The sequence below is a fragment of the Aquarana catesbeiana genome, linkage group LG11 (assembly GCF_042186555.1).
Source record: "Aquarana catesbeiana isolate 2022-GZ linkage group LG11, ASM4218655v1, whole genome shotgun sequence".
Taxonomy (NCBI): Eukaryota; Metazoa; Chordata; class Amphibia; order Anura; family Ranidae; genus Aquarana; species Aquarana catesbeiana.
In genome coordinates, this window is record NC_133334.1 from 52,652,118 (window position 1) to 52,679,893 (window position 27,776).

Genomic DNA, 27,776 nt, shown 5'->3' on the forward strand with positions numbered 1-27,776 from the left:
GCACAGTGGCTGTTTGATGGGCACAGTGGCAGCTTTGATGGGCACAGTGGCTGTGTTTGATGGGCACAGTGGCAGCTTTTGATGGGCACAGTGGCAGCTTTTGATGGGCACAGTGGCTGCATTTGATGGGCACAGTGGCTGCGCTTAATGGGTACAGTGGCTGCATTTAATGGGCACAGTGGCAGCTTTTGATGGGCACAGTGGCAGCTTTTATGGGCACAGTGGCTGTTTGATGGGCACAGTGGCTGTGTTTGATGGGCACAGTGGCAACTTTGATGGGCACAGTGGCTGTTTGATGGGCACAGTAGCAGCTTTGATGGGCACAGTGGCAGCTTTTGAGGGGCACATTGGTTGTGTTTGATGGGCACAGTGGCAGCTTTGATGGACACAGTGGCTGTGTTTGATAGGCACAGTGGCAGCTTTGATGGGCACAGTGGCTGTGTTTGATGGACACAGGGGCAGCTTTTGAGGGGCACAGACAGTGGCTGTGTTTGATGCACAACTTGAACTTACTTAAGTGTTAAGCCCCATACACACGATAGGACTTTGTACAAACTTTCCCTTGGATTTTTGTACAAAGGGCGTTGGCCAGAAGTTTGTCTTGCATACAGGCGGCAGGACTTTTCCAGCCAACTTTCACCAAATCACGTGGTTTTTCAACTCTTTACCACCACCCTTTGGTCAACTTCTGTATTGTTGTCTGATACTGTGTCAATCTCGCCACTTTTATCAGCGAGATTGACACCTTGCGAGCCGGGTTCACATTGGTGCGGGGATCCGACTTAGATCCCCGCCAATGCCAGGCACTGTGTTTGGTATGAATCTTGAGGGGGAACTCCACGCCAAATTTTAAATAAAAAACCGGCATGGGTTCCCCTCCAGGGGCAAACCAGGCCCTTAGATCTGGTATGGATTTTAAGAAGAAACCCCCTATGCCGAAAAAACGGCATGGGGGTCCCCCCAAGTTCCATACCAAACCCTTATCCGAGCACTCAGCCCGGCCGGTCAGGAAAAGTGGTGGGGACGAGCGAGCGCCCCCCCTCCTGAGCCGTACCAGGCCGCATACCCTCAACATGCGGGCCCCCCCTCCCCAAAGCACCTTGTCCCCATGGTGATGAGGACAAGGGCCTCTTCCCGACAACCCTGGCCGTTAGTTGTCGGGGTCTGCGAGCGAGGAGCTTATTGGAATCCGGGAGCCCCCTTTAATAAGGTCGCCCCCAGATCCCGGCCCCCCACCCTTTGTGAATGAGTATGAGGTACATCGTACCCCTACCCATTCACCTAGGGAAAAAAGTGTCAATAAAAAAACACAGTACACAGGTTTTAAAGTAATTTATTAGGCAGCTCCGGGGGTCTTCTTCCGACTCTGGGGGTCTTCTTTCGACTCCGGGGGTCTTCTTCCGACTTCGGGGGTCTCTCCGGCATCTTCTTCCGGTGTCTGGATCTTCTGATGGCTCCTCCGCTATCTTCTGCCGCTCTTTTGCTAGCGGTGGCCCGGACTTCTGGATCGTCTTCTTCCCTCTTCTCTTCCAGAGATGTTGACACGACGCTCTCTCCAGCTGGAATGCTCTCTGAGCGCTCCGCAATGGACTTATATAGGCGATGACCCCGCCCCCTTATGAGGTCACAGTCCCAGGGCATGCTGGGACTGTGATCTCATAAGGGGGCGTGGTCATCGGATGACATGACCACACACCCTTATGACCTCACAGTCCCAGCATGCCCCGGGACTGTGATGTCATAGGGGGCGGGGTCACCGCCTATATAAGTCACAGTGGAGCGCTCAGAGAGCATTCCAGCTGGAGAGAGCGTCGTGTCAACATCTCTGGAAGAGAAGAGGGAAGAAGACGATCCAGAAGTCCGGGCCACCCCTGGCAAAAGAGCGGCAGAAGATAGCGGAGGAGCCGGCAGAAGATCTGGACACCGGGAGAAGACGCCGGAGAGACCCCCGAAGTCAGATGAAGAAGACCCCCGGAGTCGGAAGAAGACCCCCGGAGTCGGAAGAAGACCCCCGGAGTCGGAAGAAGACCCCTGGAGCTGCCTTATAAATTAGTTTAAAAACCTGTGTACTGTGTTTTTTTATTGACACTTTTTTTCCTAGGTGAATGGGTAGGGGTACGATGTACCCCATACTCATTCACAAAGGGTGGGGGGCCGGAATCTGGGGGCCCCCTTATTAAAGGGGGCTCCCGGATTCCGATAAGCCCCCCTCCCCCAAAGCACCCACCCTCCATGTTGAGGGCATGCGGCCTGGTACAGCTCAGGAGGGGGAGGGGGCGCTCGCTTGTCCCCACCCCTTTTCCTGACCGGCTGGGCTGCATGCTCGGATAAGGATCTGGTATAGATTTGGGGGGGACCCCCACGCCGTTTTTTTGGCGTAGGGAGTTCCCCTTAAAATCCATACCAGACCTAAGGGCCTGGTATGCCCCCAGAGGGGAATTCCCTCTCGCACTCGCCACAATAGGAAAATGTGTTTTTCCTATTGCAGCCAGCGCGAGATGTACAGTACCCTGTCGCCGAGAACCAGCGCGATGGGTTCGCGCTGGAAACATTCTCGCGGCCGCGTACTGTAGTTTGTACAAAAGTCAGATGCTTTTGTGTACACACGATCGGACTTTGCTCCATCGGACTTTTGTTGCCGGAAAGTTTGTCCGTTCGCACGGCCAACAAAAGTCAGATGGAAACAGAAAAAGTTTGTCCGATGGAGCGTACACATGGTCGGATGTTGATCCAAAACAGCTAATTTGCATGTTTGTTGTCAAAAAGTCTGATCATGTGTACGGGCCTTTAGACTTACTTGAGGCCGCCGGCCTGGTGCAGTACAGTGTGTCACTCACAGCAGAGCAAGGCAGCGCCAGCTATCAAGGGCCGTCTTTCCGCTCCACTCCCTCTCCACGCTGTCTGAAGAACATGGCAGACGTGGGCGGAGCTTGTTCACTAGCATGCTATGAATGCTGGGGCGGCCGCGGCATGCTATGAATGCTGGGGCGGTCTCTAACTGACGTCACTGGTTGCTAGCTAGACGCCGGGCGGCCCGGCGATTCTAGCAAGTGAGCAACCAGTGCAGTCAGTCAACTTAAGCAGCAGATTGCAGCGCTGAGGATAGGCCCTGGATGGGGCCCTCCAGGAAAGTGGGGACCCCGGGCAACTGCCCAGCATGCCCAGTGGAAAAAACGGCCCTGCAAGGGAGTGGTTTTATATACTGTAGATCCAGCAAACTATCAGTTAGCCATACAAAGTGTAACTAGTAAATTTGGGTGGTTTTGTTGTCACTAATAGTGATACTATGGGCTTGATTTACTAAAACTGGAGAGTGCAAAATCCCCTGCAGCTCTGCATAGAAATTTTTTTTGTCCAAGCTTAATTGAACAAGCGGAAGTTAGAAGCTGATTGGCTACCTTGCACAGTTGCACCAGATTTTGCACTCTCCATTTTTAGTAAATCAAATCAATCAATCAGTCAATCAAATGTGACAATTACACATTAAAAGAACCATTAGGTGTTTTAGAAGAAAATATACCTGGTGGCCTAAAGTGAAAACTGGGAGAAACTGGTGGCATCAGCCCCCTGCTGAGCTAGCAGAGTCTGTCAAAACTGATCCGCCCCGTGTGCAAGGGGCCTAAAGGTTTATTTCTGCTGACACTCCCTACCCGTTCAGAGCTCCAATTTCCAATGCCATTGTGAATTTTTTATGTTCAAATTCCCTGTGCTAGCAGCATGATAAAGAGCCAGACCTCTGCTCAACACAGAGCACAGCACTCTGGGTTTCCAGTGGTCCAACACACCTCCACCCGGTGCTCCAAAAAACATGAGTGGACCCATTCCAGTTTCTAGTAGTTTGACATGTCCACTGCCCAGTGCACCAGAAAACACTGAGTGCAGCCACCCTGGTCTCCAGTGGTTTGACATGCCTTCTACCCAGTGCTCCAAAAAACACAGAGTGCAGCTGTCCAGTCTCAAGTGGTTCTACACATCCCCTGCCTGTGCTCCAATCAACAGAGAGTGCAGTGGTCCTGTTCTCCCATGGTCCGACAAGCCCCTTGCCCAGTGCTTCAATCAACAGCACCCACAAGATTCCCTGTTTGCAAACTTGTGATATGTCTCCACCGCACAAATTTTCGCCCGTATTTGGGCTACAACAACCTCATCTGCTCTGAAAGTTACAGGCAACATTAACCAGAACTACTAATTAATAAATATAAAATGATATACAATAAAATTATACCCTTGCCTATGGGGACAGCTGCAACAGAATAGTTCTCTACCAGGCGAGGTACAGGCTACTTATAAGTCTGATAATGCTGAAATACAAGCTTATCTACTTTTGGACCACAAAAAGAGATTAGATGCAAATGGCTCAACCGGTGATTACATGAAATATTCTCTAAACTTCCTTCTTCTGGTCATGTTCTGAGGCTTGCATTAGCTTACAGAGGAACTGCAGGAGGCAAAATATACTACCAGTCAATGATCTACTACTACTACTGCTGTCCAGAAAACATGGCAACTGTAGTCCACTTATGCCGTGTACACACAAGTGGAATGTCCGACAGAAAGTCAGACGGGAGCTTTTCATCGTATATACCGATCGTGTATATGCCCCATCTGACTTTCTACTTCGAAAATTCTGACAGACCTAGAAAGAGAACATGTTCTAAATTTTTCCGACTGAACCAATTCCTATCAGGAAAACCGATCATCTGTATGCTATTCCGACGCACCAAAAACGACGCATGCTCTGAAGCAAGTACGAGACGGAAGCTATTGGCTACTGGTTATTGAATTTCCGTTTTCTAGTTCCGTCGTACGTCACTGCGTTCTGGACGGTCGGAATTTGGTGTGCAAGACAGTGTGAGCGGAATTCCGTCGGAACTCCGTTGGAAAAACCTTCAGCGTTTATTTCGATGGGAAAACCGGTCGTGTGTACAGGGCATAAGTTTAAAGGGTCTTTTTTTTTTAAAAGCCTGTGGCGTGTGAAACACACCCAAAAACGCCACCAAGTGCCAAAAAAAGTGCATACACATAAAGAGTGAAATACAAAACATGCAACGGGTGTTACACTAGTCCTCCCTAGGAAGGACCTTACCCTGATCCCCCTTCACTTGGGTCTGTCTGGCTGAAACCAGACAGACCCCCTTTCTCTGGAGGGTCTGCCGAAACAGACTCACCCAAGTACTCGGTGGGACTCCCCCGAAGGGAGACCCCATGAGAGAGGGCGAACCAAGCCAAAAGGCCTATGTCCACCCAGGGCTGGTGCAAGAATTTTTGACACTCTAGGCGAAACCTCATTTTGCTGCCCCCCTGGCTCCACCCCTGACTCCACTTTCCCTACCCATGTATACCCCACCTTTTTATTGAAGTGCCCATCAAATGCAGCCTCTCCTGTGCCCATCAATGCAGCCTCACCAGCGCCCATCAAATGTATCCTCACCAGTGCCCATCAATACAGCCTATGAGCGCCCATCAATGCAGCCTCACCAGCGCCCATCAAATGCAACCTCACCAGCGCCCATCAAATGCAGCCTACCAATGCCCATCAAATGCAGCCTACCAGCACCCATCAATGCAGCCTACAAATACCCATCAATGAATGTTTGCTTGCTTCCATTCATTCGGGATTCGGGACACAGACACAGTCCTTTGCCGCCGCTGCACCTCTGACACTATGTGCGAACAGAGCAGCAGCTGCCTGCTAATGCTGAGACTTAGCTGCTTGGTGCAGAGAGAAGAGAGTAGGAACACCAGTGGCCGGGCGACCTAGGCAGCAGTGCGCCCTAGGCGGCTGCCTAGTTTGCCTAGTAGTAGCACCGGCCCTGTGTCCACCCCCATCTCAAGACGTTCAGTGTAGGCCCAGGGACCCACACCCTACTAATCACACAGTGACAAACGTAAATACCAAACAAAAAAATACAAAAAAGTGACAAACACGGGGTTCAAAATAAATATGAAAGTGGGGAGAAGGAAGTGGGAGAAGTGAAAGAGTGAAAATTGTGCAATACAATGGCCAGGCCCTAAGGCCAGGAATAAAATTTTCCCCTGGTCCTAGCCAAAAGGCTCGGCCCTAGAGGCAGGTGTGAAAAATGTGTGTATGGTGAAATGACCATGGTGCCATAAGTCAAAGTGACCCTCACTCACAGTGATTGTACGGCACCCCTGAACTAGCACTTCAGGGGCACATTCACCACAGGCTTTTCGTCCTAACTCTGACCAACAACCCAGACCAGTGCAGCCCCCACCCCAGGCAGAAAGGCATGAAGTTCTGAGAGCTTAGGGAGAGCCCTTGCCATCAGGCTCAACCGTCGCTCCCATCATTCCTACCTAATTACATTCGGGAAATACTAGCCGTTCCCCCAGTGAGAAAGAGGAGCCAGTGTTCGCTCCCGAAAAACTGACCAGAGCTAGAACTACACCAATCTAGGCCAGAAGGCCAGGGACCCGACCCTCTGGCCAGACCCGATGCAGCACCCATCCTCACCAGGAGCACTCTTCTGGATGGCTCAGACTCAACCCCGCTGACGTCTCAGGGCGCCCAGACACCGGTCACTACCGAAACCGCCCTTCCAGGTGCAATGAGACCACTGGATTTGCATCTGCCCTCCCCACACTTGAGAGTAGCATAGCGCCTCCTCTGGCAACTGATAAGAACAGATACTACACTTGATCTTAGCCAAAAAGCTCAGTTCACCCAAAACCGACCTGATACATTTTTGGACAGTTACTGGGACTCTATTGGTGAGACCTTGGGGCTGAGTTCCCAGGTCTGTGCACTTACTGTGGCAATTATGAAGGGCTCCCACAGTGCCTGTTGGATTTTGAATTTATTTTATATTATGGAGAACAGGAGAAGCTGGAACACACAAAGGTGGGCAGGGAGTCAGGAATTATGGCAGGGAGTATCTAAAGCAGATAAGAAGCCAAGCCCACTAGGCCCTACCTATAACTTAAAGAACCTTTGATTGACTGACCTTTTAAATATGTGTAAATTGTATTGGCTTGCAAGTATATTTAGCAGGCATCTCAAAGAATTATGTTTGAAATTGCAGACTCTTCAGTACTATTTATACAGATCTCTAAATTAGAACTGAAACAGGGACAGGTATAGAGAAACTAAGGACAGAATGATTCGCTTCCAAAATTCCTTTCAAGAGGAACATTTGGATTCCAGGTTTACACACACACACACACACATAGTCACCATTCCCAGGCAAAGTCCGTAAAGTGTTAAAGCAGACCCAAACCCTAACTGGATGACATTTAAATTGCTAAAACTTTATGTATTAAAACATTTTTTTTTTTTTTTGCATTTTAGTGATTTCCTATCTACATGTACAGTACTCTAGCAATGGATATATGGAATTTCTCAGGGCTGGGTTCCTGGTGGTAACAGCAAGAACCATACCTTCAAAAACTCATGTGACAAAGTGACAACACAAGAGCACAACTAAGAAATTGGTACAAAGCGTTCTCACCTTATAATAGAGAGCACCTAAACCAGGGGTAGGCAACCATTGAGAGGTGGAGATCTACCTCAACAACATGAAAAAGATCAAAGTTCACTGGGGTCCGGTGCCTTTTTATAAAATATATTAACTGGCAAGGCCTAACTAAATAGTAAGGAAAACTTAGGGAAATATAATAAAACAAATGTCACTGTGAAAATATATAAACGTAGCCTACCTGTGGACAGTGTCAGTCAGTAGAGCAGTGGACAGCGTCAGTAGGGCAGTGGATGGTGTGTGGACAGTGTCAGTAGTGTAGAGGATAGTGTCAGTAAAGTAGTGGATAGTATGAGTAGAGCAGTGGACGATGTCAGTAGGGCAGCGGACGTTGTGTGGAAAGTGTCCGTAGGGCAGAGGTTGGTGTCAGTAGGACAGTGGATGGGGTGAACAAATAGAACAGTGGACAGTGTCAGTCAGTAGGGCAGAGAAATGGGTCAGTAGGGCAGTAGACTGTGTCAGTAGAGCAGAGGATGGTGTCAGTAGGACAGTGGACAGTGTCAGTAGGGCTTCAGCCAAGGGAGTACACATGCCGCAGCAGGAAATATACCCCTGTTGCTTTCAGTGGGCCCTACCGACCTATTCAAATATATAGGGCCACTCTGCAAGCACCTGCAACTGTGTGCTTGTATTGAATCTAAGGAGTTATTGCAGGTGGTGAGGAGGCAATAAAACACCTTCTCATTGCCTGCCTTAACCCCTTTGTTAACCCCTTGATTGGTTACCATGCACAGCTGCACCAGATTTTGCACTCTCCAGTTTTAGTAAATCAACCCTTATGTACGAGGCTTTATGATTTCATTGGCACACTGTATTGCTGCTTTTTTCTTCTGCTTCAATAAAACTTAAGGCTGGGTTCACACTGTTGTATGGAGCGACTCACAGCAGGGGTCCAGTGCGTCCCCGTTCACCACTTCAGGACCGATTTTGGTCCAAATATTTGGCTGATTTTGGACCTGAAACTAACCAGAAGACGCACAGGACTCCTGTATAATTCGCTCCACAGCAGCCCCGGAGATGTGTGAACCGGCTCCTTTGAGAGGCGGTCACAATCTCCGGACATGCAAATTGGAGGGGAAAACCGCATCCAATTCGCAATAGTGTGAACCCAGCCTTATTCTTTAAAAAATATTATTCTAAAAAAAAATATATATATTATTCTCATTATTCTCATTGTGAAAAAAAAAATATATATATATATTATTCTAAGCTAGCTAAGCTAATAAGGAGGTAGACAGACTAATTAAAGATGCTTTCTGATTGGCTGTTAAATGTCCTGCACTTTGCTCTCCTTTTGTGGAATGTACTATTAACTCATTCCCCCAGGAAAAAATCCCCCATATATCCTACTATGCTGGAATTATTACTTGGTGCCATTTAATTTGGACAGTTTCTATTTCTTTACTTATTTAATGGCCTTTGCCTCTAGGGTTTCCTGCCTGTTGTCAAAACCTGACTATTTTTAGTTTGACGACATTTTAAAGACTCTATCGTATTGCACTTTTACTTACCTTCCCTCGTCAAGTTAAAGAAGCACCTGCTGCTCTACATCTGACACTCCAGCTTCACTGCAATAAGAAATATATCTGCCACCCAGTTGCACTTATAGGATTATTGGAGTGAACGTTTTTCAGGCACAGTTCCCAGCATGCCTCAACTATCGGTGCTCACAGCTTAGCACTGGTATTTTTTGGTGCCAAGGTATGAGGATCCACCACAGCTGCTCCTGGTGTATAGAGATAAACATATAGAACATAGGCTTGGTTTAATATTAGGGCTTGCTAAGGGTTGGATTTACATGTCTGCCTCCCCCCCCCCTCCCCGGCCACCTGTTTGTGCTGCCCCAGTTGCCTCCCTAGCCAAAGTATCATACTAACAAGATCAAACATAGCCACTCAGGGACAGAGAGGGTGAAGACTGTTTGTCCACTCTGCTTCTAATATCTGAGAACCAATATCCATAAAACTTTTGTAATTTGTCATCCTACTCTGCTAAAAGTATGGTTCTGGGTGAACAGACTGCAAACTGTGGTAGGACATCATCAACGAAGAACCATCTGGATGGCACTGGCAGCTAGGAACGATGTCTGGGACCTTTTATTATATAGAGAAATGTGTACAGACAGCTAGGAGAGAGAGAGATTGCTTTAGGGGTTAGGAGTATATACATAACCTTTTTGCCCCCCATCCCCGACCTAACTTAGCCTACCCTTCCCCACAGGTGGACACTTACCTTAATCTTGCACAGTGGCTTCAACTGTTTGTTTAAGGGCAAAGTTCTCCTTTTACGTAAACCAGTCCATGAGACAAGGAGCCCCAGTAACTTAAACTGCTCTGTGCCATTTGTAAAAATGTTATTTAGTACAAAAGCTATACCTGTAGGGCTTTTCTGTCACCTATGAAGCCTGGCCGAAATACTCCCAATGTTTACATTCCCACAGCCTAGCTATTTTCCAAGATATGGGCTACAACAAAATTGCCACTGAGCCTTCTTCTTTGAGGACAACCAAAGTGATAATCTCTTTAGCTGTCCTAAAAGAGGAAAGGTCAGTAACCATTTTGCTGTAGCCCAAGTCCTGAAAATAAACCAAGATGTGGGAATTCTTTGACTTAGGCCAGGCTGTGAGAATGAAAATGCTGGGAGTATTTTGGTCAGGCTTCAAGGGTAACAGAAAAAACCTACAGGTGTGACATTTGCATTAAACAATATAATACTGGCCCTTGTCTATATGGGCCAGTGTATGTAAAAGGTGAACTTATCCCTTATATCCCAAACCCCAAGTATTCAGTGACCTGGCCTTGCCCTTGCAGTAGTTCCCCACAGACCTTTATGGGGCTGTGTCTTAAGAAAATCCAACCTAGGAAGACTTCTCTATAGAGGTCTACAGCACCGGCAGAACCAGGACACTAGGGACAAAATGTAAAAATGCCTCAGACCGAGATAAGTTTACATCTGTGGAGGGTAAGTCATCAGGGAATTGGGGCAAAAAGAATTGTTTTAAAGTGGTGATGTGTAATGACTATACAGGTAAAAGCTACCTCTTTGCCTTTGTCACCTATAGGTGCAAGCCTACTGGACCTTATGGCAAATACGCCCCTGGCTATACAATACTTGCTCTGCCAGGCTACTCTTGTTCACCATCTACCACTGTTGGAAGGAAGGATAGATAAATAACATCAGCTTGCAGTATATACTATATATTGATTGGGACTCTGCTAAGGGTTAGCCTTTCTTTTTAAACATATATTTACAAACTACATACGCATGCTGCTGACAGAGCTGAGGCCTGAAGCATACCACTGTAAAACCAGGGGGAGAGAGAGCACTAGAGAGCATGGACTCACATCAAAGTGGTATCGCTGGGTGAGCCAGGTCATGAAGTCATGCTAAATTGGGGCAGAGGATTCCTCCTCAAGCAGTAGAAATTTCGAAGCTGGTTTGCTGAGTCTTGCGAGAGGGCCTTGTGGCCATGATTTACTGCTACTACAGAGGCTGAGCCTTTAGAAACTACAGACCCACTACCCACCTAGCCGTCCCATAGGATGCAGGCCTTGCTGTGGCTGTCCATATGTGCACCTATGGTATGATTGGGCCCAACACAAGCTGGCTGAAGATTCAGGAGTCAGGAGGACCAAAGACTATTTAGTTGCCACATAGAGACCTTTGCTAGTCACTTAGTTCAGAGGTACCACACAGGGGAGTCCCATAAGTCATAGCTTGGGCGCACCCTAAGTAGTTGCAATATCTTTATTTACACAGTAAATGTTTTTGTTCGCTTTTTATGATATTGCTGGATCTTGTGTTAATAACAAGCTAGTGGTACATAACTCTAACTTAAGTAGCTCTGGCATAGTGATTCTACTGTCTAGCAGATTGTGTCTAAAGCCTACCTTCTGTGTGTTCATGCTCATGCCTCTATTTACTCCAATTCATCCTAATGCACCACTAAGCGGTCTCATGTCCATTCTCTGGTACTAGCACACTACCAAGTCAAGAGTATCTTTGCTTGTGATTCCTTAAGTGTTTGTGGTGATTTCTATTTAACTAGCTGTGTCAGAGGGGATGAGAGGGTTACCCAAGTCGAGGTGCAGAACAGAGAACCCAGGTTAATAAGTGGCTGCTTTGGGGTGACGCTACATCTACATGCACACACTGCTTTCCAGCTTAGTGCCTGGTAAACTAAGAATATAATATTACCCATGCAGGATATTTGATAAACCAAGGAATACTTGGAAAGGAATACATCTGGGAAATCTTTCATGGCAATCTTGTTCCTGGCCTCCATTCCTGCTCTGCTGAGGACCTCAGCTCATGACATTTGTCACCAAAGTACTCATTTTCTGTTGACAGCAGAATGTGTTTGAAGTTGCTGGTCACATTGGAGACAGATCATCCCTTCAATAAACATTCCTCATTGCTGAGCAGTGACACTTCATAAGAGAACTTCCAAAGTTGCTACACTTTTAATATAACATGCAGGGTAAGCGTTGGCGAATATACAAGCCTTAAAGTATATCATGGGAGGAACTCACAAAAAGCATCAGTCAAGAGTCAAGTTTTATCTCAACTGGTGCCATTGCTTATATTAACCACCAATCAGCTTGTATTTTCAATTTTATTCCCCCACACAGCTCAGAAAATAAACATTTAACAGTGGACAGGCTGTGCTCCAGTTGAAGCAAAATTGTGACAAAGTTTGTCTCAGACACTTTTCATCAAAAGGAACTAAACTCCCCAAGATACTTACCTCCACCTTCTAGCAAAACAACAGTTACATCCTTCGCCAGCCAGTGATCCTGTGTTTCTGTTAAGCAGGAACATGGATCTCCGCCTTCCCACAGTACAAGCACCCCCACACAGTTAGTAAACACTCCCTAGGAACACATTTAACCCTTTGATCGCCCCTGGTGTTAACCTCTTCCCTGTCAGTGTTATTAGTACAGTGACAGTGAATATTTTTAGCACTGATCACTGCATTAGCAAAGCTCCAAACTGTCCATGATTTTGAGGGACTGATCCCTCTGTCCCTCGTTACATCTCATGTGTCTCTCATTTTGGTCTGATCTATATAGTTTTATATAAAATGCACTTTTTATCTTTCAAAAATTGTTTCCCAGTGCTAAACCTTTCCTCCAATTTCTAAATTGCTGCATTTGTAAATTTCAAAAGCCAATTTCAAAAGGAATAGTAGTGATTAAAAAAAAAATCACTTGTTGGTATAATTCATCTTTTTTTTGTTTTAAATAATTCTCCTTTAAGGGGTTGTGTGAGGGGGTGTGTCCTATGCCCACATACTTTTGTTAATAGGTGTACCTCGTTCCCATCTTAAAAAGTTGGGAGGTGTGCATTAGTGTCACTGGTCCCCAAAAAGTGTCAAAAGTGTCAGTGTCCAATTTGTCTGCCACAATGTCGCAGTCCTGCTATAAGTCGCTCATTGTCGCCATTACTAGTAAAAAAAAAAATAAAAAAATAAAAAACTCCATAAATCTGTCCCATAGTTTGTAGACAGAAGGAAACAGATAGTGTAGCGCTAAAAAATGACGTGACACATAGGCCAAAATAGAGGCAGTGAACCCAAATAACACTCAAATAAAACTAAACAAAAAATCATACCATATAAAGGGGAGGCTTACATATGTTCTGTGTGTCAAACAAGCTTGTGTTGTGAAAACAACCAACAGAGATGGACGCTGAAACCGTCAATTGCCTGGACTAGAAACTCATGACTCTCCTCAAGGTGAAGATGTCTGTGCAGGTATGTCTCATAAAGGACAGTGCTCAGACGTCCATGGATGTAATGGGAATGTTTAGGGAAGAAAAAACAAAAAGGACCACAGCGTAATTCCGTTAAGTAAAAAAATACATGTTAAATGGAAGTAAGGAAACTCACATTTTGGCAGGTAAAATCAGCGATTTTTAAAAATCAAATGGCGGCAGTGGAGACCTTCCCGACGTGTTTCGTCTCCAAGGACATCGCTGATTTTACCTGCCAAAATGTGAGTTTCCTTACTTCCATTTAACAATTTTTTTTTACTTAAAGGAATTACACTATGTGGCCCTTTTTGTTTTTTCTTCCCTAAACATTCCTATTACATCCATGGACATCTGAGCACTGTCCTTCCTGAGACATACCCACACAGACATCTTCACCTTGAGGAGAATCGAGTTTCTACTCCAGGCAATTGACGGTTCCAGCGTCCATCTCTGTTGGTTGTTTTCACAACACAAGCTTGTTTGACACACAGAACATATGTTCTTGTGTCTTCAAATGTTCCGGTAAGCCTCCCCTTTATATGGTGGTTGTTCCCTTCACTTCAACTACATATCCCCGTACACTGAGAGGATATCTATAATGAAGTTTGTCACAAGAAATTCTTATTCATTCACACAAAGTTTATGAACTATTTTGTTGAACATTGCTTGTTTTTGCTTCTTTTTTGGACATTCATCATTTATTTTGCTTAATACTTACATATGATTTTTTTGTTTAATTTTATTTGAGTGTTACAGTATTTGGGTTCACTGCCCCTATTTTGGCCTATGTATCACGTCATTTTTTAGCGCTACACTATCTGTTTCCTTCTGTTTGCCATTTATCCAATTTGCTCTGTTAGCTGCTATTTTTAAGAGGAGCGCTGAATTATTTGTTACCCCATAGTTTGTAGACACTATGGGGTTGATTTACTAAAGGCAAATAGACTGTGCTCTTTCTAAAGTACCCAATCACGTGCAAGGAAAAAAAAAAAAAAAAACAGCATTTTTGCTTGCACATGATTGGATGATGGAAGTCAGCAGAGCTTCTGCTCATTTACTAAGCTTTGGAGCAACTGCACTTGCAGAGTGTACAGTCTTTTTGCCTTTAGTATATCAACCCCTAAAACTTTCGCGCAAACCAATCAATATACGCTTATTGGGATTTCTTTTACCAAAAACATGTAGCAGAATGCATATTGGCCTAAACTGATGAAGAAATTTTATTTTTTACATTTTTTTTTTTTTTTTATTGGATATGTTTTATAGCAGAAAGTAAGAAATATTTTTTTGTTTAAAGCGCAAAAGATAAAAACCACAGAGATTATCAAATACCACCAAAAGGGTCGGGCAGTGCGTGACACATCCCTTCCGCCATCTCTCTGGAACGCAGATCGGCGTGCCTGCTTGTTTTTTTATGGGCTTTTAAAGATCTACTACATTGTAAGTTATATTTTTATTACAAAGAAAATAAAAGTTACAAACTGCACTATGAGGAGCTCTCTCTTTTCTCCTCGATATATGTGATTCCCTTGACCCTCGTCGGCGGGTGCTTATCAGTCTGGGCCGTTTCACTGGAAGATACATCTTTGCTACACATGCCTATTATGACTACCTGTGATGGGTGTCATATATGTCCGGTGAGTAGGATGTTTGCCTAGAGCAGGGATATGCAATTAGCGGACCTCCAGCTGTTGCAGAACTACAAGTCCTATGAGGCATAGCAAGACTCCGACAGCCACAGGCATGACACCCAGAGGCAGAGGCATGATAAGAATTGTAGTTTTGCAACAGCTGGAGGTCCGCTAATTGAATATCCCTGACCTAGGGGCTGGTGAAAGAAGGCACCTTTGTTTTTCTCCGCATTTATGAACTACTAAGAAGATTTACTTCACTCTCACTTGATTGGAGACACCTGGTAGTGGTGTATGGACATTTTACACACTACAATTCCATTTGTATTCAGCACCTAACATATGTTGGTTTGCACGTTTTGTTTATGAATAGGAGCGCGGTATGAAAATATTGTTTGTTTTTTACCACCAAAAGAAATCTCTATTTGTACAAAATTTTTATTTGGGTGTCGCACGACTGCACAATTGTAAATTAAAGTACCACAGTGCCGTTTTGCAAAAAATGGCCTGGTCATGAAGTGGGGTAAAACTTCCAGAGGGCAAGTGGGTAATGATCTGGCAGAGGAAAAATGCAACAGATACCCTTTTTACGATGTAGCACACCCCCATAGGGACTGCTGATGAACTTGGATCCCCCACTCCTGCACAGCCAGGTACACCGAATCTTTACAAACAGCCAGAGAACAGTCTGTGACTTTGTCTTTGTTATTTATTGAGGGTTAATAACTCGGATAGGGATGGGAGGTTATGGGATGCTCACTTGACTTCAGCAAACTCTCAGCAAAACTTCAGGGACATCTTCGTCCACAACAGTGTTGACTACGCACTCTGTCCTCTTTTGCTCCCATGCCTCCAGGAAATCCTGCTCCTGTGTGTTTTTTGGATCCTTAAGCACCCAAACACTGTCCCAAGGCAGGGAAACCCCCCCCCCCAAGACTAGGGGGTACCCCTGAGGGCCACGGACAGCCTCCTCAACACTGTATCTCCAGCTTCCACCCGACTGCCCTGCTGGCATGGCCCATGTCTATTTATGGAGTGGTCTCATCCTTATCTCTGAGGATTTGCTGAGGCTCCATAAATATTCAAGGCAGCTCCTCCTAACCTCCACCCACTAATTCTAGAAGATTCTCTAAATTTCTAGATGAGCCAGCCCTGAACCTTAGTAAACCCTGACCCAGATTCCATAGCTCAGGCTTAGCCCTGAGCTAAACTAAAGTTTCCTACTCTACCTCTATCACACGCTAACACTAGAGGTGTGCACCCCAAAGCTTGAACACATATGTGTGTGTGTGTGCATATGTATATATACTGACAGTGTCAGTAGAGCAGTGGACAGTGTCAGTAAGGCATAGATTGGCGTCAGTAGGGCTGTGAAGGGTGGCAGTAGTTTTTTTTTTTTTTTTACAATTTTTTTTTTTTTTTCAAATTTTTTAGGAGCCCCGTTAGGGGGCTTTGGTAAAATATCAGGGATCTATACAGGAGGGAATCTACTCCACATGGGGTGATTAGGGTGTGCCCGGGCACACCTGGCACACCCTGTGCTCATGCCTAGGGTCAAATGTAAAATCCTATATTAATTTCCACTTTGTATTTCAATTATTTCTAGCCAACTCCTATTAATCTGAACAACCCTACAGTTTGTAAACATACATTGTGAAGATCCCCACACATTTACTTCCTTGAATTCCATGACACATATTCACTATACCCTGTAAGTAGGCACCGCTGTGTCACACATATCACAGAGCCTGCCTCCTGAACTACAGAGGTGCTGAGAGGAGGAGTTTCAGAAGGAGGAGTCAGTGCAGGAATCACTGCTTGCAGGCAGCAAGCTACCAGGGGATATGTAGTCCTTAGATATTGAAAATAAAAAACAGAGGAGAAGCTGCAAAGCATGCGGAGAATCCAGGAAGTTGTGGAAAACAGATGGCCAGCAGACAGGCAGAACTCACAACATTTTCCAAGTAAGCTTATATTGGATTGTCAAAAATACCTATTATTTGTATTGCAATGATGATGTTGTAAAATGAAAGTGTATGCTGTGAACATAGAACAGCTTTATGGCAGTCATACCACAGCCTGATTGTCTCTCTTGGAGCCCACAGGCTTAAAAACAGTTGATTATCCTATCCATGCCAACAGCAGCGTGGATGGAGGGATCTTCACTGCCATCTATTATATTGATATTGTCATGACACCCACAGCTACTGGAATACCGTAGCACTGCTGAATGGTGGCTGCATCTGATAGGATGCAATCCGTGTTCAGACAATACTTTTCTACCCATATCAGCCAATTTTCAAATGGACTTTTTTAAACTGGATGATGCTTAAGCCTAGTACACATGGGCCGAATGCCGGGTGACATTGTTTTTTTAAATAAAAACCAGGCGACATTCGGCCTGTGTGTATGGCAGCAAACCAGCAGCCCACCGGCTCCCGATTAGTGCTGACAGGTAGTGTTCTGGCGGCGGGGGGCGGGGAGGCTGTCCCCCTGTCAGAACGCTGTCCCCCTGTCAGAACACAATAGCTCAGTGGGGGAGATCGCTGTACTAACATTGGATTGTTAGTACAGTGGCTCCGACTTGAGCTGTCGTTTTTTTTTTCACATGGAAATCAGCACAGTCAGAGTCTCCAGAGAAAACATTTGTCTCCTAATTGATCTGATTGGATCCAAGCCTTTTTGCCCCCATACTGCAAAGCTGTGGGTCCTTGCCATTTGGTGAGTGTGGCACACGGCACCATTTAATTGTGGAGCACCAGCAATAACATTGAAGCACATATGCACTTTTTGAACACTTTTTGTTGAGCACTTTATTTACATAGTTATTCCTGTAAATCATGTATATTATGGTGTATTAATTGTATTCATTCACGTTTTGCAAGTGCTGTTTATATTGTTTTTCCACATTTCAGTGTCTAGTACCCATGTGATAGCTGCTGCAAAATATTGTTTTTCATTGGTTTCACTTTTCTCTGCCCTAGGGCTTTGTTGTTTTATATCCTACGAGCGCTGTTTATTTCAATCTATTTGCATCAAATAGAAAGTGCAGTTGCTCCAGAGCTTAGTAAATGAGCAGAAGCCCAGGTGACTTCCATCATCCAATCATGTGCAAGCAAAATTCTTTTTTTTTTCCTTGTACTTGATTGGGTATTGTTTGCAAAAAAGTGTTATCTCATTTACTAAGTTCTGGAGCAACTGCACTTACTTACTTTGCCTTTAGTAAATCAAGCCCTATTTGTCTTTGGTAAATAACCCCATTGTGTTATCATATTTATTCCAGTGTGATTCACTAATCTTTATTTACCTTTAGTTTAATGAGGTGGTTGTGCTGTTACTTTTGCTTTTTATAAGCCCTGTCAGGTTTTTTTTTTTCACATCAGTGTCCTCTTAGGGAGATTTTCTGACACTTCCTGTCCCATATCCAAAACTATGTGCCCCCCATTTCAAAATTTCCCCTCTATTCCTGTTCTGGTGACAACCCAAAATGTGGGATTTTCTTTCACTTTTGTTTTTGATTGTAACAGTACAAATAGAGAGGGCGATTCTCTCCAACGGGGACACAGAAAGCAAAAAAAAATGCTTACAGATGTTCCAATCTCTCTTCATTCTATCCAAAACTTGCATGCGCAGCTCAGTTTACATTCCGGGGATTGCTGTGAGCAGGCAGGTAGGCATATTTTATCGCAGAAGAGACTACTTTAGATCTCCTATTCAAAAAAAAGACTGCTTACTCGCATTTTTTGACAGCGGAACTTTAATATCCGTATTGTTTCATCCTGCTCTGCAGCAATGTGATCTACACAAGCACTTGATTTAGAGGCATGCGTGGTTTGAATTGTTTCTGCATTGCATGGTGAATCTGATTCTCACTGGAAACCCTTTGCAAATTCAAACATTATAGCAAAGGATCAATTAGAAAACCTAGTCGACCAAGTCTGCAGATAAAATGCCTCCTATGCTGCAGAACAATAAGCAATGTGACCTGCAAGTCATATTAACAAGATGTCCCAGCGTAACCTCTTGCAAAAATGGCTTAATCCTTATAAGCAGGGGCGTCGCTAGAGGTGGCTTTTGGGGCTATAGCCCCGAATCTGGGGCCAATAGCCCAGAGTCTCTGCAGGGGCCCCCAAAGGGGAGGGGAGGCTCTCTGGGGACCCTTAAGTAAGTGGGGGGGGGCTCTCTGGGGACCCTGATTCAAGGGAGAGGCTCTCTGGGGACCTTGATTTTAAGGCAGAGGCTCTCTAAGGACCCAGATTTAAGGGGGAGGCTCTCTGGGGACCCTAATGTAAGGGGGGCTTTCTGGGAACCCTGATGTAAATGGGGGGCCCTCTGGGTACCCCGATGAAAGGGGGAGGCTCTCTGAGGACTCTGATGTAAGGAGGAGGCTCTCTGTGGACCCTGATGTAAAGGGGGCTCTCTGGGGACCCTGATGTAAGGGGGACTCTCTGGGGACCCTGATGTAAGGGGGACTCTCTGGGGACCCTGATGTAAGGGGGACTCTCTGGGGACCTTGATGTAAGGGGGCTCTCTGGGGACCCTGATGTAAGTGGGGGGGCTCTCTGGGGATATATATACACACACACATATATTACTGTATATACATGTGTATGCCCGCCCAAGCGTATGACTTTCTTTACTACGCTGCTATGGGCTCTAGCCCCAGATCTTTTGTAGACCTAGCAACGCCCCTGCTTATAAGTAGCATAAAATGTAAAAAAAATAAAAAATATCCTTTCACTTGCAAAATCTGTTATAATTACACACTTTATTTTCTGTGGCTTTCTTGCAAGCTTGTCTGTCCTCCTAAACATTTTACCATTTGTCACTGTCACCAAGAATGTGTGTGTTGTGCAGAACTGGCTACATATGTGCAGAAAGGGCTGCCAAATACACAGTCATGAATGTTACAAGCTCTTTGCATTAATCCTTTAGTGACAGTCCATCTTTTCCATTATTCTATTCATTGAGAGTTCAGTGTCAGATCTGAGAGTCATGAAGGTCATTGAAGAACACACAGGGAATGTGAACTCAGATAAGCTTCAAGGGTTCTTAGTAGCTGTTCCCTCATTACTGATAGGGGCCTGGCTGCTTAGTGGTGGCAGTCGGATGAAAGAATGACATCTCAATTACAGACGAGAAAATAATGGAAAATCTGCTAGGCACTGATTCAATGGAGTGGCCCCGTTATGGACGAATATTCACTTTACTTGGGGTAACAGAAAATTGGAACCACCTACCGGCTTGCTGTTATCTCATGGCACCTCTAATGTCAGCCATACATCCTATAATCAGATTGTACAATCGGTGAACGATTTTTTTAGTTGCCACACATATATCAATGTCATAAGTTAATTGTTTACTGCAGCAAATCAAAAATCGTAAAACAGAGACCCTCTGGTTTTATCTATATATAGAGCTTTAAGTTGACTTCAATCTTGCTATGATCGGCCCCGGCATAATTTTGTTGACCATTTGTGATAGCTTGAATGAATAATTGGGTGTGCCAGAGAACTGATCATAATACAGATTAATCAAACAATCTTTTTTTCATAAATTATTCATGTATGACTGATCAATTGTATTTTTGAATTAATATTTTTGGTCAATTGTGCAGAATAATACCATGTGTATTGCATCATTCAATACTTTAGGTTAAGGCCTACCTGTGGGACAGCTATGTAGCAGATTGTGAAGGCCATGCACACCCTAGTAACCGGGATACATGAGAATTGCAATTGTTTCTTGAAGGTTCATATATACCTCAGAATCCTTCTCAGAAGGGCTTCTAGAAAGTTCAATATAGGAGGGTTGGTAATCCAAGCCATAGCTATGGCTTACTATTATACAGCTGGACATCAGAGGAGGAACTTCTTGATTCGAGGGACCTCTCTGTTCAAGGCACTGTACAAAGGGATCAACTTTCCTGCAGCCCTGAGATGTCGGTCTGCTTCAACTAATGGAAGACCTAAGACCTTTCCTTCATCACGTCAATCTTGTACAAGCCAATTACTCCTCCCCCCCCCAAAGCTTATAAGCAGTCTCACTCATTCTTCATTCCAGACAGGGGCAGAAAGTCAAGTCGGATTTGAGTTTTAACAGTTTTACTTCAACAGTAAACAATATTGTTGTCATAACTATATGGTGGTTTTAAGAGAATAAACATTTTATACACCTTATAGATCTAAGGCCCTCACTGTGACACAGGTGCTCAGTTAGTCTCTGAAAAGATGGAATGTCTGTAAGGGTAAAGTCCTCCCCAGCATGGCTCCTCACATCACTTTGCAGTCTATATTCTGGTGTACTTAGGGCTCCTCTCACTTGCCCAAATGGGAAAGCCCTGGCGTAAGATATGTGTGCGCCTCACGTGTCCCCTCAGTCATGAAAGACTCATTATCAGGGAATATTCCCACTCCCTAGAAGGTGACCTGTGGGGAGTGGGACAGTGGGTGACAGGTGGGCATTCATATACTATGTCTGCACCAAATTGGCCACCAAATTTTGCGTTAATGTCTTAATAGGCCTAGGCTACCCCAAGATGGTGACCTCTAGTCCACTGCAGAGGGCAAGCCAGTCCTCTGTAGTGTTCCCTCTAATAGTCAGAGCACAGAAGATGTCACGTGACTGTTCTGTTCTCCTCGAATAGTTAAAATGGATGTAAACCCCATTCATGAAATCTGACCTGGGCACATATATCTGTAGTGTTTACTTATCTCACGCCAAAGCTCTAAGTTCTGTGTCTTTCTGCTGCGCCATTCTTCTGTTATCAGCATGATAACTTCTGACAAGCTCTCTGACACAGGAGATAAAAGCAGCTGGAAATTTGTGTTGGGGAGGGAGCTTAGAGAAAGATAAGGAGAGAGCTTGTCTATTCACAGTACAGCTCTGCAAGTTTCTTCATTCCTCTGGCTATGTGGCGTGGGGGGATGTGCCTTTCCTACAATCACCTGTCACACAGTGTATGCCCAGACTCCACAACTACTACTGAAACAGGAATAAAGATTTCTAAAACGGTGTGCAGTTTCTAAAGTTTATGGAAAGCTGAATACAGCAGATATACGTGCAAAACTTCTGTAGGTAGATTTGTTTCATCTCTGTGTATTATCTGAGGCTGTTCGCTCCACTCGGTATATGTGAGGGTTTACATCTACTTTAAATCTGTTTTTTTTTTTCTTTTTATCTGTTATGCATTTGAGATATTTCCTTTTGCTTATTTTATGGTAGCACCACAGGTAATAAGAGAAAATCTTTCCAAAGTGAGGTGAGGCATCTTGTAAACAGTTGTCAGCAGAGCAAGTGTCCCCATTGGAACATTTCTCCTCTATTTCTGTTCTGTTGACAAATCAAAATGTAAAAATCTCCTTCACTTTCAGTCCTGTGCCAGTGGTTAGCAGGACACATTGAGAGAGTGATTTGCTCTTGTAGAGACACAGACAGTACTAAAGACCTGAAACCTCTCATCACCCTATACTAACCTAATACAAAACAGTTTGACTCTTAAAAGTGGACTTTGCACAAAAGGCATTGCTCACCTATTAGTTCAGGCACCTCCTCCATGCCCTCCATGTATTATTGCTGCATAAAAAGCGAAAAAACACCTGTGAGAAGAAAACTAAAAATATAATTATTCTACAACCCCACACACACACACACACACACACACACACACACATACACACACACACACACACTTCCACCTGTGGTACCTAGGCCAGGATGGCATCACAATCTTTTGGACGAAGTCTACGGACTGATGAGTCCATACCCCACTCTCTCATTAAGTACCTCTCATTGGTGTCCACTTGTGTCATGGGTGGAGACCTCAAAGTTCTCCCATATAGAAGAGTGTATTGCTCTCATGGTTCAGAGAAGCAGGACATCTTTTGCAAGACATTGGGGTCAAATGAAGGAGCACTGTTGCCAGATTATCCATTAGGCAAATCTCGGGGTTTGATGAATGATTTCTAAGACTGACAGCCAGAAGGGTTGTATGGCCGGGCAGGCTCAAAATACATGCTAGTGTGTACCTGTGTTTGAGCCATAACGCCAACATAATTCACTCTGTTGCGGAGATAACTTGGTCAATGCAGAAGGCAGGCTTTTTGTACCATCTAGTGACAATCTTGTAAGATATCTCTTGGTACTATTACTAATCGAGGCCTTGTGTGCAAAGGCTAGAATCCTGTCCTGTTGATCTTCTGAATAGGTGTCTATTAGATTGCTGTATGCAAGAGAGCATATGATGTGCCGGCCCGTAGTGCTTTACGTTTTTTACAGGGTCCTTTCTAGGATCCTAGTAGATCCAAAGAAACCCTGTGCAATTAGATTAATATGTTGTAGGTTTTTTAGCATACTGTGTCAAATGGGTAAACCCATGTTATTACTTTCAGTATAATCTCTTCTTCCTCCTTTCTGCCTTGCCCTGCCTCCCTTTCCCCTTTCCTACTCTACTTTCCTGCAGTCATTAGTCCTCTGGCTGTTTGCTGACAGTTATCCCAAACCAAAGAACCCAGACTCACAAACAGTCCCCCAAAGAGTTCTCTGATTTGACACTGTTTCCATAATGCCTTAACTTGTGCACCCTAATTAGTCTGCATAGTAGTAAGCAGATCACTGGTATTATTCCCTTGTGATTACAATACAACTTTATAAGTTCAATGGTAAATTGCCCTTGATGTGAAAACCTTAACCTTGCAGCAGAGAACTAGGAATGTACAACGTCATTGTGCCATCATCACTAGTTAAAAGCAACAAAGTTCAACAAAGATTGATGTGTTTGTCTAAAGGATCATTTTTAGGGTGTCAATTACTGCAAATGAAAACCCAGGGCATTGAGTAGAAGACATATCTTTGATGCCAGGGTCAAGCTACTCCCCTGATCTTCAGTACTTTTATGCATACTTTTCCAAACACACGCTGGTTCCAATTTGTTATTCAGTTTTGTTGCTGTCTGTATCAATTTATAACAATTTTCCTTGACTTTCTGGCCCATAGACACAGCCAGAAGTTGGAGGAAATCTCTCCAAAGTGAGGGAAATGTAATTTTAGACAGTTGTCAACATAACACATGTCCCCATTAAAACAATATCATTATTACTTTATTACTATTCTGGTGACAATTCAAAATTTTGGATTTCCCACCACTTTGTGTACGGGCGACAATGGCCACCAAAACCAAACCATTTTTCTATATTCCAGTTGGTCTAAGCCTCTGTATTTCTCACAATGTCCTCTATTTTAGGCAGGCTATGCACCATTTGGTCTAGTTGGCCTAGGCCAGTGATGGCGAACCTTGGCACCCCAGATGTTTTGAAACTACATTTTCCCATGATGCTCTGGCACTCTGCAGTGTAGTGAAGCATCATGGGAAATGTAGTTCCAAAACATTTGGGGGGCAAAGGTTCGCCATCACTGGTTTAGGCCATTAGAATTTCATTCGAACATTTTCATTTTCAGAATGTTTGTTTGATTTTTTGTGATCTGTTATGACACCGGCCATTGGATGGTTTAACAGTTTGGTTGAGAGTACAACCAATGTGACAATTACATTTCCGGCACGCCCTGGGAATGTAACTTTTTTGAAACCGTTAAATCGATGGGTTTACTCCCGCTTTAAAGTGGATTGGTGGGTGATCCCTTATGATACTAAAGACATACAATATTTACTTTTTTGGTGCCAGGCTTTAATAAAATATTAAATACATGGTAGGAGAGTGCTACTACACTCAACAGACCTCACCGTATAGGTCCAAAATGTTTTGAATGTTTGAGTATCATGAAGAATATTTTAATTTGTAAAAATCTGTATCAATAAATATATATATGGTATAGAAAAAATGTGTTATATACTGTATGCCTGACACCAAATAAGCTATACTGCTGGTCTTTAAAAACAAAATTAAAACTGTAATATTTATATAGCACTGCAGCAAAGGTTGTAGCAGACCATAGAGTCCTAAAAAGGCTTAAAATAACTAGAGTGAGACTAAAAATATAACGCACACTGTACAGGCCATGCTGTAAATCTTCCACATTTTTTTTCTTTCTACCATAGATAAGTGGGAAGAAAACAGAGTCTAGCTGGAAATTGAAGTTTTACCTGCTTGTCTTTTTATTCGGATAAAACTTTTTGCTGGGGGTTGCGCTGTAATGTCTATATAGGTTGGGTACGTGTTCTGTATGTACACAAGGTCAGCTGCAAAATTATAGGAGCTATCAACACGGTTGTTTCAGTCAGCAAGTTACGAGGACGCACTGGTGACCAGAACGAATGAGAGTGGTGCTGGAAATGTATGATTATAAACCTAACCTAGGTGCTTATGTCAGACCCATGATGCCAGCCTTGATTGGGACAATGGTCCTCATACAGGCCAGAAACCCCCCTAGATGGCACAAAACCATAGGGGGACCAGAGGGCAAACTTCAATGCACTGGCAGCTTGGCTATATATATCTCAGCTGATATATCCTGTCAAGTGAGGTCTGCTGCTGAGAAGGTGACAGGACTGTGTGACAACAGGAGAGAGTGAGGGAGGGGTGGAGCACATTTGGTTTCTCTCTATCTTACTTTTTTAAGGGGGTCTGTAAATCTCAGTAGCCTCATTCCAGCCTCTGCTACGGGACTAGAGTGCTACTGCTGAGCTCGTTGACCTCTTTCTGGGTGTTCCTGTCCAGGCTGAGCAAGGATGCCAGAGCCTGCAAAGAAAACAGGTACATGGGACAAGTTGGGAGGCCACTATGCCATTTACAAAGAGGACATTCAGAAATAAGGACCATGGACTTAAATTACCTGGGATGTTTTGAGATGGAGAATTAGCTGTCAGTAGTTGCATGTTGCTCTGGACTTTGATGGGTCACCTTCAAACGACATTCGGGCATGGTGTGAATAGATATCCCAGGGCTGGGTTAGAGAAATCAGATTATATTTAATGAACTGTCACATTCCTATGTATTTCATTACAACAGCTGTACCAGCCTCGGCCATCTGAGACGTATATGTGTACATTGAGAGCTGTTGAATTAATGTGTTATTACAAGCATCATTTTATATTCCTACCATCTCAAGGATTAGCTGCTAGGATTAAATAGATAAATGGCCTAACGGTAAAGGAAGAGTTAGGGTGTACTTAGGGAATACTTACTATACTTAGGCATAGGATGGGGGATGTATTACTAAGCATCTATTGCAAAGTCGGATCAATGCTAGAAACAAGCTTATCATGCTTTAAGCTTGTAATGCTGATGCTACAGCAGAAACAACCACTTGACATTTCTCCAGGCTGTGAGAAGCCATTTGTGACTCGTTTGCCCATCTTGGGTGGTGCACAGATCTACCACATGGCATTCTGAGTGGGTGGTGAATGAAATACGCAAGGCAAAATATTATCATCATATCAGAGCCTTATAAAAGTGCTGATGGGAACTTCGTATGATCGTTCGTGCCAGCTGTTTGACGCCAAAGTGGATATGTGGTGGCCTTGAGCATCAGAAACAGCCTGTTTATGGGCACATTAGCATCCAAGGAAGTCTAACATTTCTTTGCAGCCAATCGTCCCGTGTAGGATTAGTTGTGGAACTAAATGACCCAGAGCAAACTGAGATGTGTAGTTCCTCAATATAGCTCACTTATTTCTGATGTAGATTAATTGAAAAGTAATCATTTGTTAGCTATTCTGTAATGTTTGAAGTCAGCATTTCATTTTCTAGTAGCTGGATAGGGAACAGTTTTGTGTTCAGGTATTTTAGTTTTTTGCCCTATGGGTTTGCATATTTCTCATACCCTTATTTATATGGGAGAGAGGGACATGTTATGGCACAAGGTATGTAGGCAAAAGACGCACCCGCCCCTGACATGCCCCCCAGTTACATGGACTATAAGGAATGAATACACATGCAGGTGCTTTTTCTAGGACGACTCTTCCATCCTACTGGCTTTTCAACAAGAGAGTTTGGGTGACAGCCTTAGTTAAGTAAATCACTTTTGCTAGATGAATAATACATTCTGTATATAGGTCTCTAATCTACATCATACGAAAAAGAGGGACAACTGGGCAAGAAAGAAGGGGCGAGGGATTTGATTCCAAATGTTGACCTACTAGGGGGATTTACTAAAAATGGAGCACACAGAATCTGGTGCAGCTGTGCATAGTAACCAATCAGCTTTTAACTGCAGCCTGTTCAATAAATCTTTGACAATAAAACCTGGAAGCTGATTGGTTTCCATGCAGAGCTGCACCAGATTTTGCACTCTCCAGTTTTAGTAAATCCCTCCATTGAGTCATCTACCTGAAGTAGGTGTGCAGATCAGGAGAGTCGAAATAAAAGTAGATGTCCTACATCTGTGACATCAGCATGGACGGGCTCCAGGTCTCTCTGTTAGGGAAGGTTGTCTTTTGTCTCATGGTAGGGGAATATTTTTTATTGCTAAATACTGGTGTTGGATTTGATGTTTCTTTTTTCTTAGTAAAATGTGAGGTTTGTGGCTTGGATCAAGACTGATTTATTTCTACCCCATGTCTGCACTGCTGTATTGGCTCATATAGGGACTTGGTTAGTAGTGATCACAGTTCAAACAGAAGAAAACTGTAGAAGTAATTAGAGTAAGTAGAATGAAAGTAAGTAGAATTAAAGTGTTTGTAAAGCTTGTTTTTTTTAATATTATTAAAATAACAAACATGTTATACTTCCCTACTCTGTGCATTGGTTTTGCACAGAACAGCTCTGATCCTCCTATTCTGGGGACCTCTCCCAGAGTTCCTAGCTCTACCCTCCCTATCCCCCATTGAGTGCCCCCAAGGCAAGCCACTCCTGAGCCCAGCTCTGTGTGTCCAGAAGGACACACAGAGCGGGGCCCTGCCCAACCCCTGCTCCCTCGTCACTGGTTCTGACTGGCTCAT

General features: G+C 44.2%; 1 protein-coding gene and 1 long non-coding RNA gene across 2 annotated transcripts in view; one reads left to right on the top strand and one right to left on the bottom strand.

Moving 5' to 3' along the window:
• The window catches only part of LOC141112027 (uncharacterized), a 45,168-nt gene that overhangs the window by 11,708 nt on the left and 5,684 nt on the right, over window positions 1-27,776 (bottom strand). Inside the window, exons 2-3 of the long non-coding RNA XR_012236498.1 lie at window positions 25,670-25,780; window positions 22,414-22,456 (exon numbers count right to left, since the gene is read on the bottom strand). This is a non-coding gene — a long non-coding RNA (uncharacterized lncRNA). The remainder of the gene's footprint in view (window positions 1-22,413; window positions 22,457-25,669; window positions 25,781-27,776) is intronic.
• MYBPC3 (myosin binding protein C3) overlaps window positions 25,434-27,776 on the top strand; it is a 209,423-nt gene continuing 207,080 nt past the window's right edge. The window contains exon 1 of the mRNA XM_073604365.1: window positions 25,434-25,590. Coding sequence (XP_073460466.1) covers window positions 25,566-25,590 — 25 coding nt within the window. The 5' untranslated portion in view covers window positions 25,434-25,565. The remainder of the gene's footprint in view (window positions 25,591-27,776) is intronic.